Source organism: Dromaius novaehollandiae, chromosome 27 (assembly GCF_036370855.1).
Source record: "Dromaius novaehollandiae isolate bDroNov1 chromosome 27, bDroNov1.hap1, whole genome shotgun sequence".
NCBI classification, from domain to species: Eukaryota; Metazoa; Chordata; class Aves; order Casuariiformes; family Dromaiidae; genus Dromaius; species Dromaius novaehollandiae.
The window spans coordinates 3,240,159-3,258,276 of NC_088124.1; the positions used below are offsets into that span (position 1 = coordinate 3,240,159).

The 18,118-nt window shown below is 70.4% G+C and overlaps 2 protein-coding genes across 2 annotated transcripts; one reads left to right on the forward strand and one right to left on the reverse strand.

The window, feature by feature from the left end:
• Positions 1–482: 482 nt before the first annotated feature.
• SMPD2 (sphingomyelin phosphodiesterase 2) lies at positions 483–4,991 on the forward strand. The gene is made up of 11 exons (XM_064497941.1): positions 483–726; positions 1,536–1,623; positions 1,889–1,985; positions 2,053–2,129; positions 2,408–2,501; positions 2,594–2,683; positions 2,991–3,073; positions 3,182–3,314; positions 3,420–3,524; positions 3,610–3,766; positions 4,174–4,991. The coding sequence occupies exons 2-11, from the start codon at positions 1,574–1,576 to the stop codon at positions 4,515–4,517; spliced, it is 1,230 nt and encodes a 409-aa protein (XP_064354011.1). The 5' UTR covers positions 483–726; positions 1,536–1,573; the 3' UTR covers positions 4,518–4,991.
• Positions 4,979–17,733, reverse strand: MICAL1 (microtubule associated monooxygenase, calponin and LIM domain containing 1). Its single transcript, XM_026111861.2, has 26 exons — positions 17,234–17,733; positions 16,514–16,726; positions 13,527–13,807; positions 13,216–13,423; positions 12,947–13,063; positions 12,619–12,720; positions 12,383–12,538; positions 12,160–12,260; positions 11,691–11,948; positions 11,197–11,312; positions 10,969–11,095; positions 10,629–10,701; positions 10,119–10,266; positions 9,855–10,042; positions 9,616–9,725; positions 9,432–9,482; positions 9,202–9,267; positions 8,750–8,918; positions 7,844–7,926; positions 7,231–7,708; positions 6,887–6,954; positions 6,630–6,728; positions 6,444–6,537; positions 6,262–6,361; positions 6,031–6,104; positions 4,979–5,948 (listed from the first exon to the last, which is right to left on the reverse strand). The coding sequence occupies exons 3-26, from the start codon at positions 13,785–13,787 to the stop codon at positions 5,818–5,820; spliced, it is 3,378 nt and encodes a 1,125-aa protein (XP_025967646.2). The 5' UTR covers positions 13,788–13,807; positions 16,514–16,726; positions 17,234–17,733; the 3' UTR covers positions 4,979–5,817.
• Positions 17,734–18,118: the final 385 nt, after the last annotated feature.

An 18,118-nucleotide genomic window follows, 5' to 3' on the forward strand; every position in this document is an offset into this window, starting at 1 on the left:
AGCGCAAAGCCGCCCTGCTTCGCGCCCGGCCCCTCTGCTTGGGCACCCCGTCCCTCTCCCCATGCACCGTCTTCCCCACTGCACCCCATCCCTCTCTCCATGCAGCCCCCTCCCCGTTGCAGCATGTCCCTCTCCCCGTTGCACCCCCTCCCTCTCTCCATGCAGCCCCCTCCCCGTTGCAGCACCACTGCACCCCATTCCTCCCCCCATGCACCCCCCATGCCCCTCCCCATCACCCCCTCCTTGGTCCCCATGCCCCCCCAGCACCCCATCCCTCTCCCCATTGCACCCCGTCCCTCTCCCCATTGCACCCCGGTCCCTCCTCCCATTGCATCTCGTCCCTCTCCCCCCGGCCCGCGCCCCGCCTCCCCGTCCCGTCCCGTCCCGTCCCCTTCCGAGCCGCAGCGCTGCCCGCCGGGACTCGTAGTCCCGCCGCTCCCGCCCCGCCCCGGCCCGGGCACCGCGCCGCGCTCCGCCCCGCTCCGCCCCGCTCCCGGCCCCGCTCCGCCCCGGGCCGCCTGTTGCTCCGCGCCGGGTGGGTCCGGCCGCCCCGCCCCGCTCCCGGCTCCGCTCCCGGCTCCGCTCCGCCCCGCGCCGCCGGTCCGGTGGCGGCAGGAGCCCGGTCCCGCCGCGGCCGCCCCCGGCTTTGCAGGCTGCCGCCAGCTTTGACGTGGAGCAGGAGCCTCGAGGAGGAGAAGTTCCTGCAAGTTTGGGAAAAAAAACACGGTAAGGAGAGAGAAAAAGCAGCGAGGAACCACCTGCAGCCAGAGCTCAACCCCGTATTAGACACCGGGGAATCCACAGCAGAGCGCGCTGCGGGGAGCTGGCGCCGCGTGAGGCAGGATTATCCATGCCGGGATAATCCCGCCACGGCGCACAAAGCCCGGGCAGCCTGAGCCCGGCTCGCTCGGTCCCGGCAGTGCCGGGCCGGGCCGGGAGAGCAGCCGGCAGCGGGCCGAGCCGAGTCAGCCCCCGCCTCGCCGCCGGCTTTTGGGGAAGTGTCTGGCCTGGGAAAGGAGGAAGCCGGGCTGGGAGAAAGCCGTGGCCGGGCCGCGGAGGGCATCCCGCTGCCGGTGAGGCCGGCTGAGAAGGTCGTGGCCGTAACGCAGCCGCACGGGCGACCCGAGCGTTTTGGTCCAGATGTGGCACCAGCCCCTCGGAGCATCCCGTCAGCCGGGGCGGATAAACCCGTCCCGGAAGGGCGGATTTCCAGCAGCCCGCGAAAGCAGCTGGCAGGAGCAGTAGCGCCGGGACGTGCAAGTTGCTACGTGTCCGTCGGGCTCCCGGCGTGCGGGTCCGAAGGGGAGGGGAGCTCGGGAAGGACCTGAGCCGGAGCGGTGGGGGGACCATCCGGTGGGTTTGGGGGGCAGTTTGCATTTGCTTTTTTGCTTTTAAAACCTAAAGCCGGGCGGCAAAGCCGCTGGGAGATGAGCATCGTGATACGCCGGGGTCGTCGAACTCGCTGCCTTTCTGGCGGCGTCGCTCCGTGCCCTGGAGCTCCGAGCTGAGCGCTTCTCCCCGGCTTTTCCCTGCAGGCGCGCTGGAGCCCGGCGGGACGGCTCGGCTCGCCGCGATGGAGGAAGGTCCTGCGCTGCAGCTCCGTGTCTTCGACCTCAACTGCTGGTGAGTCCGGAGTTTGCCGGCTCTATCGCCGGGCGGAGCGGAGATCGGAGTGGCCGGGATGGGTACGGATAGCACGGACGCCCCACGCGCGGATGGGTGCCCACCTCCTGGGGATGCGCCTTGAGGTGCCCTGAGCTGGAGAGACCCAAAGCGGAGCAGGCGGTGCTGCCGTGTCCCCGTCCTCCCCGTGCCGCCTGCGTCCGCCTCCGGGCCCCGGCAGCCCCCCGGCGCCTCCGGCTACCCCCGAGGCCCCCGTCTCCCGCAGGGCCATCCGCTACCTGAGCAAGCGGCGGCAGGAGCGCGTGCAGCTCGTCGGGGACACGCTGCGCCGGGAGGGCTTCGACCTGGTGCTCCTGCAGGAGGTGAGGGCGAGGGGAGGCGGGAGGGAGCCGAGCGTGCCCGTGCTCAGCCCGTCCCGCTGTCCCGCAGGTGTGGAGCGAGTGGGACTACAGTGTCCTGAAGGAGAAGCTGGGCGGCTGCCACCCCTTCTCCCACTACTTCAGGAGGTGAGAGGGGCCGGAGCAGGGCTGTGCTGCGTCCGCGGCACGAGGGACGCTTGGTGATGACCTGGAAAGCCTGGTGGGGTCCGTTAGGTCACCTCGGGCACTGTGGCAGGTCACGGTCCTCCGTCCCCCAGCCGTCACGAGCTCCAGCTGGAGCGGCACCATGCCAGAGCCGGCGCCGGGGCCCAGGCGTCCGGGTTCCCCACCGTCCTTCGCTCGGGGGTGGAGGGTGGGATAGACGAGGCGTCCGCGTCGGCTCACCGTGCCTCTCCGTCCTGCAGCGGGGTGATCGGCAGCGGCCTCTGCGTCTTCTCCAGGTTCCCCATCCTGGACGCGTTCCTCTACCGGTACTCGCTGAACGGCTACCCCTACATGGTGAGCCGGGGGGGGGGGGACAGCGCGGCCCCAGGTCCCCGCGCCGGGGACGCCTCGCCAGCCCCGTCCCGCTCTCCCCTTCCCCCCGGCAGCTCCAGCACGGAGACTGGTTCTGCGGCAAATCCGTAGGGCTCGTCGTCATTAAGATCTCCGGGATCGTCTTCAACGTCTACGTGACCCACGTGAGTGTCCCGGGAAGGAGCCGGCGGGGAGGGGGAGTGGGGGGACGGGACGGAGGGTCCCCCGGGGGGGGCGGCCAGGCTGGGATTGGGGGGGTTACGTGGTTGGGCATGCCGCGGTCCCGCTGGGCAAGCCGAGCCGATGGGACAACGTCCCGGCTGTCCCAGGACGGGCGGGATGGGGGCAGAAGGGCTGGAGCTAAGAGGCTGCGGGGAGCCGGCCTGGAGGGGTGGTGCCGGGGGGGGGACACGGAGCAGGGGAGGTGCCGGTGAGGGGGGGTCACGGCCACGTTGCCCCCCCCGTCGCCAGCTGCACGCCGAGTACTGCCGGGAGAAGGACGCTTACCTGCCCCACCGCGTGGTGCAGGCCTGGGAGCTGGCGCAGTTCATCCGGTGAGCAGTGGGGGCTCGGCGGCGCTGGGGGGGCTGCCAGAGCTGGGGGGGGGGGTAACCGTGGCGGGGGGGGGGGGCTGGGGCGAGGGTCCCTGCCCGTCCCTGCAGGCACACCTCCGCGGGGGCCGACGTGGTGCTGCTGGGGGGGGACCTGAACATGCACCCCGAGGACGTGGGCATCCGGCTGCTGCGCGGCTGGACGGGGCTGCGCGACGCCTTCGCCGAAGCCAAGCGCTTTGAGGTGAGCAGCGGCCCCGGGGGGGGCACCGGCAGCCCCCCACCGCGTGCCCGGTCCCCCCCCCCCCCCGCCCGGGGAGGGAAGGCCGACGGGCCGGTTCGCTCGCAGGGCTGCGAAGACGGCTGCACCCTCGTCCCGGACAACTGCTTCGCCGCCAAGACGGAGCTGCAGCCCTTCCCGCTGGGCATCCGCATCGACTACATCCTCTACAAGGCAAGGGGGCCCCAAAAATCCCCGCGGCCCCCGCCGGGGGGGGGGGGACAGCCTCGGCGTAACCCCGCTGCCCCCCCTCGCCCAGGCCGCGGCCCGTTTTGCGGTGCGGTGCGAAGAGCTGCGGACCACGACGGGGACGGCGCCGGGCAGGGACATCCCCTACTCGGACCACGAGGCCGTGATGGCCACGCTGCTCGTGCGCAGGCAGGGCCCGGCCCCGGGGCCGACCCTCGGCAGAGCCGGTGAGAGGCGGGGGGGGACGGCGCCGGGGTCCCCCGCATGCCGGGAGGGCTGGCGGAGGGCAGGACCGGTCCCCCCCATGCGGGTTTGGGGTGGTTTCCCCTCGTTTGGGGCTTGCCGGGAGGAGAGAGGCGCCGAGATGGGCCGCGCTGAGCCCGACGCCGCGGTGATGGGCACGGCGGGGAGGAAAAGGGCCGTGCGACGGGCGGCGCTGAGCCCGACACCGCGGTGATGGGCACGGCGGGGAGGAAAAGGGCCGCGCGACGGGTGGCGCTGAGCCCGACGCCGCGGTGATGGGCACGGCGGGGAGGAAAAGGGCCACGCGACGGGCGGCGCTGAGCCCGACGCCGTGGTGATGGGCACGGCCGGGAGGAAAAGGGCCGCGCCGAGCCGCCCCTCTCGCCCGCAGCGCCGGCCCTGGCGGACGTGGTGAACGAAGCGCGGACCGAGGTGCGCGTGGGGCTGCACGCGGCGCAGCGCCAGCGCTACTCCGCGGGCAGGATGGCCGTGCTGGCCCTGCTGCTGCTGCTGGTGCAGGCGGCCGCCGGCCTGGCCTCGCTGGCGGGCTGGGCGGCCGGGCAGCCCTTCCCCAGGCTCTCCTTCTCCCTGCTGGCCGTCCTCGCCGGCGGCGTGCTGCTGCTCGCCACCGTCCTCCACCTCTTCCACACCATGGAGGTGAAGATGCTGCAGGGCACGGAGGAGGAGATGCGCCTGGCGCTCCGCGCGCTGCAGCAGCGCCTGGCCGCTGCCTGAGCCCCCCCGGCGGGTGCCAGCGCCGTCCCCTGCCCGGCCCGGCCCGGCCCGCGGCCTCTCCGCCTGCTCGGCTGCCGGCGTCGGAAGCGGTGGAGCGCGCGGCGGAGCGACCCGCGCGGGACGGATCTGTAGCGTCCACCCCTCGTGGGAACCACGGCGGAGGCGGTTTTAATTGCAATTTTTTTTTGTTTGTTTTAACGTGCCCTGCCTGACTCGTGGACCTTTGGGGGGGCCTAAAGGACCCAGAGATTTGGGATTATCCTGGTTAATTCTGGTTACGATGGAGCCCTCTGCCCCGGGTGGCTGCCGATGGGCAGGAGATGCTGCAGTGTCTTCTCCAGCCTCCCGCCGGGGCTCTGCCGGGGCGTCGAACCGGAGCCTGGTCCCAGCAGCCGGGCCCAGCCGTGGTCTCTAGCCCTGCCGGCAGCTCGGCTGGACTGGGATAGAAAATAAAGGCGGTGTTTTAGCCCTTTTCCCAGGATCTGGGAAGCTTTATTCCGAGGCGGGGTGACAGCAGCGCAGGACGGTTGGTACCAGTGAGATACAGGTGGGAACGTGGTGGCAGCACGGATGGAAACAGCGGGACGGGAGTACTGTGCCCGTAACGGAGGACCCGCTCCCGGGACGCCGTTCCCCGTGGGAGAGCCGAGGGCCGCGTTCCCGGCGGGCCGAGGAGCCCTGGTTTCCTAGCGTGGCCGGGACCGTGGGGGTGCCGGCGTGGGCTGGGGTCCGGGGCTGGGCTGGGGCGTCCCAGCGCGGCTCCCGGGGGCTGCGGCCGCCGTCACCGCTCCGTGTCCGGCGCTGGCTGCAGTCACCCCTGTGCAGCCGGGAGCAGTTTGGGCTCGCTGAGCCAAGCCCTCGGCCGCGGGCTCTGGTTTCCCCGGAAAAGGCACCTCGTTCGCCCGGCGCCGGGGCTCTGCGGGGAGAAAAGCTTTCGGTGCTCCTGGCTTAGCCAGCAGGTCCCTCGGGAAGCGCCCGCGGCCGTGGGACCTGCGCTGGGAGAGACCCCAGTCCTCCATCGTCCTTCCTCTTGGGCGAGCACTAGGCAGAGCCCTGGCAGCCTGTGTGTTTCGTTTTTTCCCCCTGCAAATCCTGTTTCCAAGCAAGCACCAGGCAAGGACGACCCAGCCAAGCGTGGGGCCAGCCCCACGGAGGGACCAGCGCCCTCTCCGCCTCCCAGGGCCGGGATGCTCCTCGGTGTCTCCCCGGCCGTGCGTCCGGCAGCATCCGCCCCGCTCCGCGGCAGGCCCTGGCAAGCAGGGGTGATGCTCGGCCCCGGGAGGCAGCGGCAGGTCCTGGCTCAGGCCTGCAGCTCGCTGAGCCGCTTCTCCTCCTGGATGTGGATGAGGGTGTTGCGCTTGTTCACCACGTCCAGCAGCTGCGCCAGGATCTCCCGCTCGGCCGCCCGCTCCTCCGGCGTCTTCAGGGCTTCTGCAGGAGCGCAGGGGGCTGGAGCTGCAGGGCAGGTGGGGGCCAGGTCCACCCCCCCGCCCCGGCACGCGCGGCCGCTTACCCTCCTTGTGCATGTAGCGCCGCAGCTGCTGGTCGAGCTGGCACTGCTGCTCCTCCAGCTTCAGCTCCTGTACCCTGCGGGGAGGAGGCCGTGCTGGCTGCGGGGCTCCGGCCAGCTCGTCCCTCTTGCAGAGGGGACAGGTGGCCACAGGGGACAGAAATTGGGGGCGTCAGCTCCCCGCCGGAGGACGTGGCAGCCCGGGAGCATCCCCGGGGGCCAGGAGCATCTTACGCGATCATGAGGTCCGACTCCTCGGACACCAGGCTGTTCTTCTTCTGCACCACGTGGAGCAGCTGGTTCATCCACTGCGTCCTCAGGTCGCCCTGGGCGCCTGCGGGGCAGGGCAGCGCGTGAGCGGCAGCGGGGGCAGAGCCCCTCGCCCGGGGATGCGGGACCCCGGCCGGTGCTCCTACCCCCTTCCTCCCGGAGGAACTTCTCCAGCTTTATGCCCTGCTTCTCCACCTCCTGGAAGGTCACTTCGATCTCCTCCAGCCGCCGCTGGATGGCCTGCGTGGGAAGAGCAGCATTTTTTGCCCGCGGTCCGGCTCTTCCTGGGAATCGGGGACCGGGCTGGGCTGGCGCCGCCCCGGCAAGGCTACCTGCGCCTTGCAGAACCGCTTCATCTGGGCCTCCCGGGTCTGGCGGAGCCACGTCCGCTTCCAGGTCGGGTATTTCTCCGCCTCCTCCAGGATCAGGCACTGCAAATGGAAGCACAGCGTCCCCGTGTCCCGTCAGCCCCAGCGGAGCTGGACCCGAGGCCTCGGCACGGCGCTGTCGAGCCCAGGGATGCCCGCGAGACCCCCCCAGCTGCCGCCCCAGGCCGGCTGGATCACCGCTGCGCGGAGAAGCCACTCACCGGCTCTGCCACAGTGCCAAGGTCTGAGCCTTCCTCCTCCTCTTCCTCACTGTTGCTCTCCTCCGAAGCTGCCCAAAGAAAAGCGCTGTTATAAACTGGTGCCTCACAAGCATGGGGGGGAGCACCCCGGGGGGCGGGGGGGGTGCGGCAGCTTGTGAACAGCCTGTGGGCCCAGATGTGCATGGGAACGGAGTGGGCTGAGACCCCACAAACTCATCTCCCCTGGCAGCACGCGCCCAGCTGGGCCTGTCTCTGCGGGCAGGGAGGAGCGGGGAGGCTCGGGACAGGGCAGGGCCGTGCAGAGCCCCTCCATCTGCAAGAGACACCAGCTTGCAGCCACCTACCTTCCTCCTCCTCTGCTTCTTCCTCCTCCTCCTCCTTCTCCTCTTCCTCCTCCTGTCCTTGCCCTGGGGCGGCGAGCAAGGTGGGCGCTGCTCTGAGCCTCAACCTGGGCGGCTTTTGTGGCGGCTCGGGCTCCCCATCCGCCGTCAGGCTCAGCGTGGACAGCTTGAGCTTCTCCAGGGGCGTCAGGACGATCTTCCTCCTGCCCCCGCTCTCCTCACCCTCCTCCGGCGCCCCGCAGGGCTCTGCTCCGGGGCCCTGCTGCTCCCTCGCTTCCTCGGCCACCGGCTCCGGGGCCGGCTGCTCCATCGCGTCCTGCTCCCTGGGGCCGGCTGCATCCTCCGCTGCCGGCGGCGACTCCCGCAAGGCTGCCAGCGGCGGCACTGGGGTGCTGGGGAGCCCCGGCCGAGTGGGTGCTGCCTCCTCGGGGGCCGCGCGCGGGCTCCCCGTGTCAGGGGACGGGGGTCTGCCGGCAGCATCCTAGGGCAGAGGCGACAGCAGAGGGTGATGCAGCGCGGGGCCGTGCTGGAGCAGCCCCCAGCGCCTTTCGGGGCCCAGCACGCTGCCTCTGCGCTGCCCCCCCCATTTCACCCAGCGTGGTTTGTGGCTACTCACCCCATCGGGCAGCGCCGGGGGCTCCTCCTGGGGCAGCTCCATGCCGGGGAGATTGGGGTAGTGAAGCGAGCAGTAGAAATGACCTGGGGACCCAGAGCTGTGTTGCAGGCTAGGAAGGAGGCTGCAATGTGGGGAACCCGTGGGCTGCAATGTGGGAACCCCGTGGGCTGCAATGCGGGGACACCGTGGGCTGCAATGCAGGGACACCGTGGGCTGCAACTTGGGGACACCGTGGGCTCCAACTTGGGGACCCCATTGGCTGCACTGCAGGGTCCCCATGGACTGCAATGCAGGGACCCCATGGGCTGCAGCGTGGGGACACTGTGGGCTGTAATGTGGGGACCCCATTGGCTACAATGCAGGGACACCATGGGCTGCAAAGAGGGGACAGTGTGCGCTGCAACAGGGGGGCACCATGGCCTGCAACATGGGGACACCGTGGGCTGCAATGTGGGGACATCATGGGCTGCAACACAGGGACGCTGTGGGCTGCAATGTGGGGACACCGTGGGCTGCAACGTGGGGACCCCATGGGCTGCAGTGTGGGGACACTGGGCTGCAACACAGGGACACCGTGGGCTGCAACACGGGGACACCGTGGGCCGCAACGTGGGGACATCGTGGGCTGCAACATGGGGACACTGGGCTGCAACATGGGGACACTGTGGGCTGCAATGCAGGAACACCATGAGCCGCAATGAAGGGACCCCATGGGCTGCAAGGTGGGGACACCGAGGGCTGCAACGCGGGGACACCGAGGGCTGCAACGCGGGGACCCTGCCGCAGCTCGCCAGCACGCATCCCGGGCAGAGAGCCAGCGGCGCAGCCTGCAGCAGCAGCGCTGGGGGTTTCCTCCCCACGACCTGGGGGAAAAGCGCCCTCCGGCCCCCGCCGCAGCCCGCTCACCGTCCTCCTCGTCGAAGGCGTAGTCGCCCAGGCGCAGGGTGGCCCCGCACCGGCGGCACTGGAAGCAGCCGCGGTGGAAGAAGCGGCCCTCGGCGCTCGCCCGCTCCACGATGTAGACGCGGCGGCCGCAGAAGTAGCAAGCGTCGCTGCTGTCGCCGCGCGCCGCGGGCTGCGGGAGCGCAGGGCAGGCTGCGAAGGGCCCGGGGACGCCGGGGCCCTCCCGGCCCCCCCCTCCAAAAGCAGCTCTGGGTGGCTCGGGAAGGGCTTGCCGGCACCGGAGAGGGAGCGGCAGGTCTTTGCTCCGGAAAACCAGTTGGGTCAGGAAGCGCGCTGGGAGGAGTGCCGAGCCTGTGGGTGTTGCTCTGCGCAGCCCGAATCCCGGCCCTCGGCTCGGCCCCATCGCCGGCCCCATCCAACCCGCTCCCGGGGTGACGCGGGTGGCGAGGACCCACCTGGCCGGGGTCCGGGGGCTGTTCGTGGCCATCGTCCCAAACGTCTCCATCTGGCCCCGGGTCCAGCTAAAACGCAACCTGAGGTGAAGGCTCGGCACCGCCACCAAGTGCAGGGATGGGGATCCCGTCCGCGGGGATGACCTGCCGGAGGGGATTGGGGTCCCAGGGACGCAGACCCCTCATCCCTGGACGTGTCCCGTCCCCCGAGGTGCTCGCCGGGGCAAACCCACCTCCGCTTCCCTGCGGCTCCTCTTGGGCTCGGCATCCTTCTGGGCACTGTCCTGCAAAGGCAGCGGGAGCAGCTGGGAGCGGGGCCGGCAGCCGACCGCGGCACGCAGCATCACAGCGGGTGCCCCGAGGGGCTGCCGGGATGGGATGGGATGGGATGGGATGGGATGGGATGGGGGTCCTCACCTGGGCGCGCTTCAGGGTCAGAGTCCGGCTCTTCTGCAGCTTGCTGAGGAAGAGGATGGCGCCCTTGGTGCCGCGGGGCGGCAGCGGCTTCTCGGCGACTTCCTCCGACCCTGCGAGAGGGGACGTGGCCGCGCTCGTGGGATGGATCCAGCCAGCGGGGCAGAGCCCTGCTCCCCGCTCCAGGAGGGAGCCGGGATGAGGACATGCCACGGCCAGGACAGGACCCCAGTGGCTCCCACCTGGAGAAGGCTTGAAGGCCTCGTAAAACTGGCTGAGGTAGGTGATGAGCCCCAGGCGGCTGGGTTCCGCCATGGAGGCCATCTCGGCGCTGGAGAGCACGGGCTGGATGCCCAGCTCCTGCTCCGCCGCGTCCAGCACGGTCTGGTGCCTCCTGACGGGGTCCAGCGGGTCCACGGCGTCGAAATCCCTGCGGAGAGACGGGGGCACGGTGGGACCGGCTCGGCGGGGCGGGGGGCTCCGGGGACCCCGGCGCGCGCACTCACACGAGGTCGGGGCGGAAGCGGTGGACGAGGGCGCAGAGGGCCAGGCCGCTGCTCCAGGACTGCGTGAAGTCGGCCACCTCCACGCCGCGGTAGCCGGCCGTGCTGGCCCGGCACCAGCTCAGCAGCTCCTCGTAGGCGTCCCCGGCCACTGCGGGGGGACACAGCACACGTGGCATCGGGACAGCATCCCGCAGCAGCCCGTCCCCTCCCGCGGCGCCTCTGCTTTTGGACCCGCCGGGACGTGATGCTGCCGGCCGGCCAACACCCCGGCATCCATCGAGCCCCACGGGGCGACGAAGCAGCCATGGCTCTTCCATGGAGCATCAGGTCCATGCTGAGCACAGGAGGGGGACAAATCCCTCCGGAGAGGCACCGGGAGTGGAAACAGCCCTGCCAGCAAGGCTCCCACAGAGGGAAACCGAGGACGGGGAGGAAAAATCAGGGCTGCGGGGCAGGGAGGGGAGAGCCGGGCACCGGGCAGGGGGCCGGGGCGGGAGCAGCCGCTCTCACCCGTGCTGAGCCGGTTCTCGCTCTTCGCCTTGTGGTCCACCTCCACCAAGCCCACCAGGTAGAGGTCCTGGACCTGCCGGCGGGGACATCAGGCGGCGGGTTACTGACTGCAGGAGGCCGGCGTCCCCCGTGCAGGATACTGGTCCTGGCAAGGGGGGGACACCTGGACCCCTCCCAGGAGCAGACACGTTGGCTGGGGTGCTGTGGCGCGGGGAATGCATCCAATGCCCTGGTGCTGCAGCATCGCCCCGAAACTCAGCTCCCCTCCCCAAACGGGAAAGGGACACTGGTTGTGCCCCCCTCCCCGCCCCAGAGGCCCGCGGAGGGACGCGGCGGGTACCTGGCTGGGTTTGATGGCCTGCAGGTTGATGTTGGGGTAGCGGGTGGCGGGGTCGATGCTGTACTGGCTCACGTTCTTGTTGGTGTTGTCCGGGGAGGTTTGCGAGAGGAGCTGGTAGATGCTCTCCCTGGGGGCGGGGGCGGGGACGAGGCCAGGCTCAGCCCCAGCGACGGGACCCTCCCGGGCCAGCTTAGCCCAGGGCAACGCGCGCCCGCCGGCGGCTCTCACCTCTCGGCCAGCACCTCCAGCGGCGGGGTCCCGGCCGCCCAGCGCCGCACCATCCACGCCGCGTCGAAGGCGGCGAGGAAGCCCCTGGCCACGCCGGTGCCGAGCGGCCAGAAGGGCTGCGAAGCCAAAGCAGAGCCGGGCATGGAGCCGGGCGGGTCGGCAGCGCCCGGCCGAGGCGCCGGGAGGAGGCCGGGAGCTGCCGGGACTTGGCCGGAGATGAAAGCCAGGCGAGACACGCAGGGAGCGGGCGAGACATGGCTCCCCCGCCCAAACTGCCCCCCCCGGGTGCTGGGACGCGGTGGGGGGGGGTTGGAGAAGGGGACAACATCTGGGAAGCATCCCGGTGCCAGGCCCACGGGAGCAGGGATGGGGGCACGCTGCAGGGATGGGAAACCCCCTCTCCCAGCCCCAGTGGGGGAGGCAGGGAGAGGGGAAACTGAGGCAGGGGGAAGCGGGCAGGAGCTGCCGTGGGTTGCGTGGAGCCGGGTCCTCACCTCCACCAAGCAGTCGCCCACCAGCCCGAGGAGCAGGCGGGTGCCGTGGTGCTCCCACACCAGGGCCGCGTTCTCCGAGCGGGTCATGCAGGTGAAGTCGAACACGTCGACGTCCGGCAGGCCCCAGTGGTTGAGGGCGAACTCCAGCTTGGGCAGGCGGTAGTTGGTGGAGAAGTTGGCCGCTTCTTTGGCGTAGCTGAGGAGCGCTTCCCGGTTGACGTTGTCCGGGGCCAGGAGGCTCTCCGTGTCCGGCTTGTCCTGCGGGAACGGGGATGGGGACATGGATGGGGTGAAGCTGGCTGCCCTCAGGCAGGTCCCAGGTCCATCAACGGGAGCTTTCCCACCCCAGGACCTTGCCATCCCCATGGCACGGGGATGCCCGGCAGAACCAGCGCCCACAGCTCAGCCGCCTGCATCCCCACTCCGGGCTTCGAGCCAAGGCGCTGGGGCCGGCTCCTGCCCCCCTCACCTGGAGGATGACCCCCATCTTGAGCAGGCTCTGCTTCTTGGCCGTCATGACGAAGTAGTGAGTGTCGTCCTTGTAGTAGACGATGTTTTCCAAGTCGATACCTGGCGTGCGGCAGAGACCGGGGCCGTGCTGAGCCCGGCGGCGACGCGGCATCCCTCCCGGCCCGGGGGGGCCGTCCCTGGGGCAGCACCCCCGGGACCCGCGCTGAGGCCAGGCCACCCACCCGTCTTGTTGTAGAGGTTTTGGAAGAACTGCTGGTTGTAGATGCGGGCCACGCCGCTGATCTCGGCCACCTCCACCTCGGCCCGGCTGTGGCGGTTGACGAAGTTGGTGGTGATGCCGATGGCCAGCTTGCCGCGGGTCTCCTTCCGCTGGAAGCCTGCGGGGGGGCAGCAGTGTGAGCACCCACCCAGACCCGCCACGGGGCTCATAGCCCTGCCCAGCGCGGCCCCCGCTCACCTTTGGGGACAAATTTGCCGCCTCCGGCCGAGATGAGGACGTCGAACGTGTAGCGGCTCAGGGGCGAGGTGCTGGGCTGCAGCGCGGCCCGCCAGCCACCGCCTGCCGGGGCGAGAGGCGGCGTCAGGGGAGGCACCCGCCTCCCGGGACCATGTCACGAGCGTGCCAGGTCTCTGCTGAGACACGCTCCAGAGGAAACGCTTCTACCCCATCCCGCCCCCCACCCCGAAGGCACATCCCAGATGGCCTGGGGGCTCACGGCGCCCACCCGAAGCCCAGCCCTTGTCCCCAAGGCTGCTGGGTCCCCCCCCCCACAGCGCTGCCTTACCCTGTCCGCCTGCCTTGCCCGCGGGGGGCAGGACGCCCTTAAACTGCACGTTGATGTGAACCTCCACCCCCAGGAGCAGAGCCACCTTCAGCAGGATCAGCTGGAGCTGCCGGATACCTGGAAAGCGAGAGAGGGCTGCGTCCCCCCCAGCACCCTCGCCCCGTCCTGGGGCCACGCACCCCACGGCGGGTGCGCCGGGGCAGCCCAGGGGTCCCCAGGGGCTGGGGCCGGGGTGCTGAGCGGGTCCCCAGCGTCGTCCCCCCACTCACTGATGTGGTCCAGCGTGCCGGTGCAGAAGCGCCCGTAAAACTTCTTGGCGCCCAGCGCCCGCAGGTCGTGGATGGTGAAGGGCCAGAGGTGCAGGACGTTGTTGCGGGAGAAGGAGTCCCTCTTCTCCACCAGCACCACGCGGGCGCCCAGCAGCGCCAGCTCGATGGCCGCGCGCAGCCCGCAGGGGCCGGCCCCCACCACCAGGCACTGCGGCGAGACACGGCGAGGTGAGGCGGGCACGGCCCCGTCCGCGGCGGGTGGGGACGCGGAGGTGTCGCCGGCGGCACGCCGCGCCGCGGGCGCCGGGTACCTTGGTGCCGGCGCAGGCCGTGCCCTGGTCATAGTCCTCGTGGGCGGCTTTCTTATCCAGCTTGCTCCACAGCGCCTTGGCGCTCCAGGAGTTGAGGGCAGCCCTGAGGCCGTGGTAGAGGGGCAGCCCGGCGCCCTGCAGCGCCAGCCGCTGCCGCAGCTCCCGGAAGGCGCCCAGCACCTCCTGGCACCGGCCGGCCCGCAGGAACCGCTCGAAGAGGACGTGGGCCGCCTCGCCCGGCTCGCCGCCCACCGCGCTCATCCCGGCTTGGCCCCGGCAGCCTGGCGAGGGGAGGCGATGGGGCGGCTGAGTTGGGGGGGGGTCCCTCCTGGCCCCCCCGGCCGGTACCCGCTCCCCCACCGCCCAGCCGCCGCCAGCTAATTAAACCCATCCGAATGGGGCCCCGCGGGGACCTCACCCCCCTGCAGATTTGGGTCCCTTCCCGGCAGCAGCCGGAGGATCTTCCCGTGGGCGCTGCGCCTGGCGAGCCACGGTGTCACCCTGCACGAGGGTGACGTCAGGGGAGGGGACGGGGAGGGCTGCGCCCTGCCACGCGCACCTGCGGCAAGCAAGAGCAGCCGCCGCCGCTTCCTTCCTCCTCGCCCGCGGCCTCGCCGGGGGCCCCAGCTTGGGGGACGACCCGTTGCACCCGCTGCCCCCAAAAGCAGCAGGATCTTCCCTGCTGTGAAGCCAGCGCTGGGGCAGAAAGCAGGATTGACCCATCCTGCAGCCCGGCTTCTGCAACCGGAGCGGGGCGACTGTGCCCGCCGCCGCGGAGCGTGCCGGCCGCGAGGAGCAGGAGCGGAAAGATTAGCACAGAGGAAGCGTTGTGGGGAAATCAAACAAAAAACACACGCACCGCTGTGCCGATGGTCCTGCCAGGCACCTCTTACCCGCGGGAACACGGTGCATCGCAGCCCCCGAGGACCCCAACGCTGTCCCCAGCGTCTCCCACCCACAGCCCCCCATGCATGATGGCTGCAGGCTGGGGCAGCGCTGGGGGGCTGCAAAGGTGGAAGTGGGGGGAGGGAGGTGGCAAAGGGCTCGTCCCCCCGAAAACCAGAGCACTCGCACCTTTGAGCTGCTCGTGTCTGACCTCGGTGCGCGCGCCGGGCACCTCGCACGCGGCAGCACCCCGAAGTCCCCACGAAGGGGAGGAAGGCAGCAGCCGGCCCCGGCGGCTTTGCAGCAAGGTGCGGGACGGGGAAAGGCTTCGTTCCCAGGCCGAGCTGCCATTTTTGGGGTCGTGGGCGGAAAAGGGGTGTTTAAGTGCTGGATGAATTAGCAGCCCAAATGCTAGCTGCGTTTTTTCAAGCCTGTTTTCTCTCCAGCAACGTGGCCTGGGTGCGAGCCGGCACGCTGCCGCTGCACCGGGGAACGGCTGTCCAAAACCATCCGAACCAGCGTGGCTGGAGGGCAACGGAGACCTGGGGACACATTTTGGCTCTTCCTCCAGAGCAGCTCCAGCCCCCTGACCATGCCGCTGGGGACCGGGACATCCGGGCAATAAACCACCGCCGTGGCCGGTGCCATCCCGCAGCATCCCTGGCACCGGCTGCTTTTCCTTCTGGGCCTCTCCAGCTGCCGGAGGCAGGGACCAGCCCGAGCCCTCGGCTCCCCAGCGCCGCGGGACACGGGACGCGGAGCAAGGGGCAGCGCTGCCGTCACAGGGATCCGGCCAGGCAGCACGGAGGAGGCACAACAACGAGCTCTGTGTTGCGTTCGGGTCCTGGGGAACCGGGGCGCGTGCTGTCACACCGCGACCTCCGGGCACCATCCAGCCCCTGTGGCATTTCCAAACCCACGCAAGAATTTCATCCCAACCAGCCAAGAAGGACGGAAACCCCCAGGGATACTCGGCTCCTGCAAGTCGGATGCAAACAGGCGGCGGGGTCCCCAGAGACGCAGGGCCCAGGAGCAGCGCGAGGGGCCGCGGGAAGAGCTTTTCCCACACTGCAGCAGCCCGGCAGCTCCGCGCCGGCAGGGATGTCTCCAGCGCCGGCGGGCGGGATGGAGGGTCTCTGGGGGCCGCCTGGCGTCTGGGCCCAAATTCCTGTTTTGGACGTCGTGCCTGCCGGCCAGGCCGCTTCTGGGCGGCGAGCGCTGTTTTTCCTGCTATTTATGCGCCCGGACGAAACACGGCAGGGCTCTGCCCCGGAAAGCGCCGTCATCCCAGCGCTTGGCAGCAGGGACGCGGGACGGGCAGGGAGATCCCCTTGGCCAGCCCTGTGGAAACCTGCTCTAATTTGGCCGTATTTTAGTCCCTTGAGGGGGGGCCCTGCTCCGGTCCCGGGGGTGTTTTGCGGGAGCAGCGGGACATGGAGGCGGGGGAGCACAAATACTCCCCAGTCCAGCTGTGCTGCTGGGCTCAGCTTCACCCCCCCCCCTCGCCCAGCACCAGCCCTTCAGGGTGCACGGGGGGGTGCTGCCTCTTGCAGCCGAATTTCAGCACAAGGAGGAAGCCCGCGAGCAGCCGGGATTTGCACCCTCCAGCGTCTCCCTCGCCCTTGAGCCACAACCCACGAGGATGCTGTGGGGGGCCAGGAGCCGGGGGGGGGACCGGCATCCCCGGCCGGGCAGAGCCCCAAGCCCTGAGCTGCACTGGGTCCTGGGAAAGGGCGCGGGGGGGCGGCGGGGCCGGGAGCATCCTTCCCCCCGGCTCCAGCGTGGCGGGTCCAAGCCGGGGAAATCCAGACAAAGAGCTGCCACCGCCGCACGGAGCATCACGCCAGACACCGCAGCCCTGGGGACACCGGGGCTGCGGGACGGCACCGGGGCACAGAGAGCCGGAGCCCACCCAACCCCCATCCCTTGAAATCACCCCCCACTCCCGCAGCGGGGCTGGGAGCGATGCTCCGCGGTGGGCGCAGGGGCCCAGGCGTGCTGGCAGGATGCTCTCCCCACCGCGGCGGCCGCGACTCCAGGAAAGCGGATGCATGCATGCCCCCCCCCCCCCGGATGCTCTGCTCCTTCCCCTCCCCACTCACCTCCAGGGCCCCGCGGATGGGGAAACCGAGGCACAGCCCGGGGCTGGGGCCGGGGCTCGAGCTGGTCGCAGCTGGGCAAGGGCGCGTGGGAGACCGGCTCGTGCTCTCTGCCAGCAGCCGCCGCGAGGACCCAGGCGTCCTGGCTGCTCCGTCCTGGAGCAGCCCAGCTCCCGCCGGCGTGGGAGGAGGGGGCAGGGCCCCTCCGGCTCTGTCCTGTTCCGAGAAGTGCCGAATTTTACTGCAGTTCTGTCTTTCGGGAGGTTTTCAGCAACCGGGCTGCTTAGGGGGTTGCACCGCCTGCAACGTTGCTGCCGCGAGTCCGACCGCTCCCCTGCTCCGGCAGGACCCGGGAAGTCTGCCGAAGTGCCACCAACATCTGCAGAGCACCACTTCCCCCGCACTCATTCCTCCGGGTGAGGAACCAGCCTCTTTGCAAGGCAAATCGAAAGCCTCCTGCGCTCACAACCAACTACTTCGCTTTCCTCTGGTGCCGTCCCCTCCCCGGCGCTAACCGCTGCGCCGCACCGTACTTCCTCCCCGGCCAGAAATAGAGCCCAGGAGCCGGATCCTGCTCCAGGCAGGCGGGACCCTGCTCGGCACCAGCCTCAGAGCCAGGTCCCGTATCTCCACCAGCGCCAAGCCCACTGCGGCCCTCAAAGAGAAGTTGGTGGCAGCGTGGCTGTGTCCCACGGTGGGACCCTCCCCGGGGGATGAAGGTACCTGGGAGCAGAGGATGGAGCCGCTCGGTGACCCAAGGTCGCTCTTAGCCGGATGCTTTCTGGGGTTTGCCAGTGGCCACGTCCTCCTGGCCTCTCGCCTCGGCCGAGGCCACCGCGGTGACACCGGGGCCAACCTGCCCGGAGGCTCGCGGGGCTGGTGACTCACGGGCGCAGTGCACGCTGGCAAGCGGGTTATGTCAGCAGCCCGTGAGTCACCCGCGGCACTGCCGGCGGGTGGAAAGGGCCAGCCCCGCGCCTCCATCGCCGCAACGCCCTCGAGCGCCGGCTTCCCGCAGGGCTCGGCGCAGAGCCCCGCTCCGGCCGGGCCCCGGCCGCCCCGCAGCTCAGCTTGGGGCGCTTCGAGGCGCCCGCCCCGGGCAGAGCTCCTCGGTGCAGAGGCCGCCGGGAGCAGGAGCCGGGCAGGCGGAGGAGGATGTGGAAAGCGTGAGTCTGAGGGAGAGCGGGCGCTTTTCCAGCATGCCGGAACTGCTGGAAACAGCTCCCTCTGTGAGCGCTTCGCAGTGCTAGGAAAAACCGTGAACACTAATCGGCTCCTTCCTGGCTGAGATTCACCCCAGGGAAGGCCACAGCCCGTGCTCCCTTGAGTCTCGTTAGAGCGTTGCAGCCCCATGGCAGGGGCCCCCGGGGCCCGAGCCCAGGGCCCCTCCCTGAGGTCACCCGGGATGAAGATGCTCCAGGGCAGAGGCCTGGGCTACCGCTCTAATGCAAATCCAGGGATGCTCACAGGCAGCCCAGGGAGGAGGGCAGAGGCCCTCAGCATGCCAAGGGAACGGTCAAACTCATAGCACCCACCAGGGCTGCTGCAGCTCTCCCAGGAGCTGGCTCCAACCAAGCCTCAGACTCCAACCCCCTTCCACACACACAC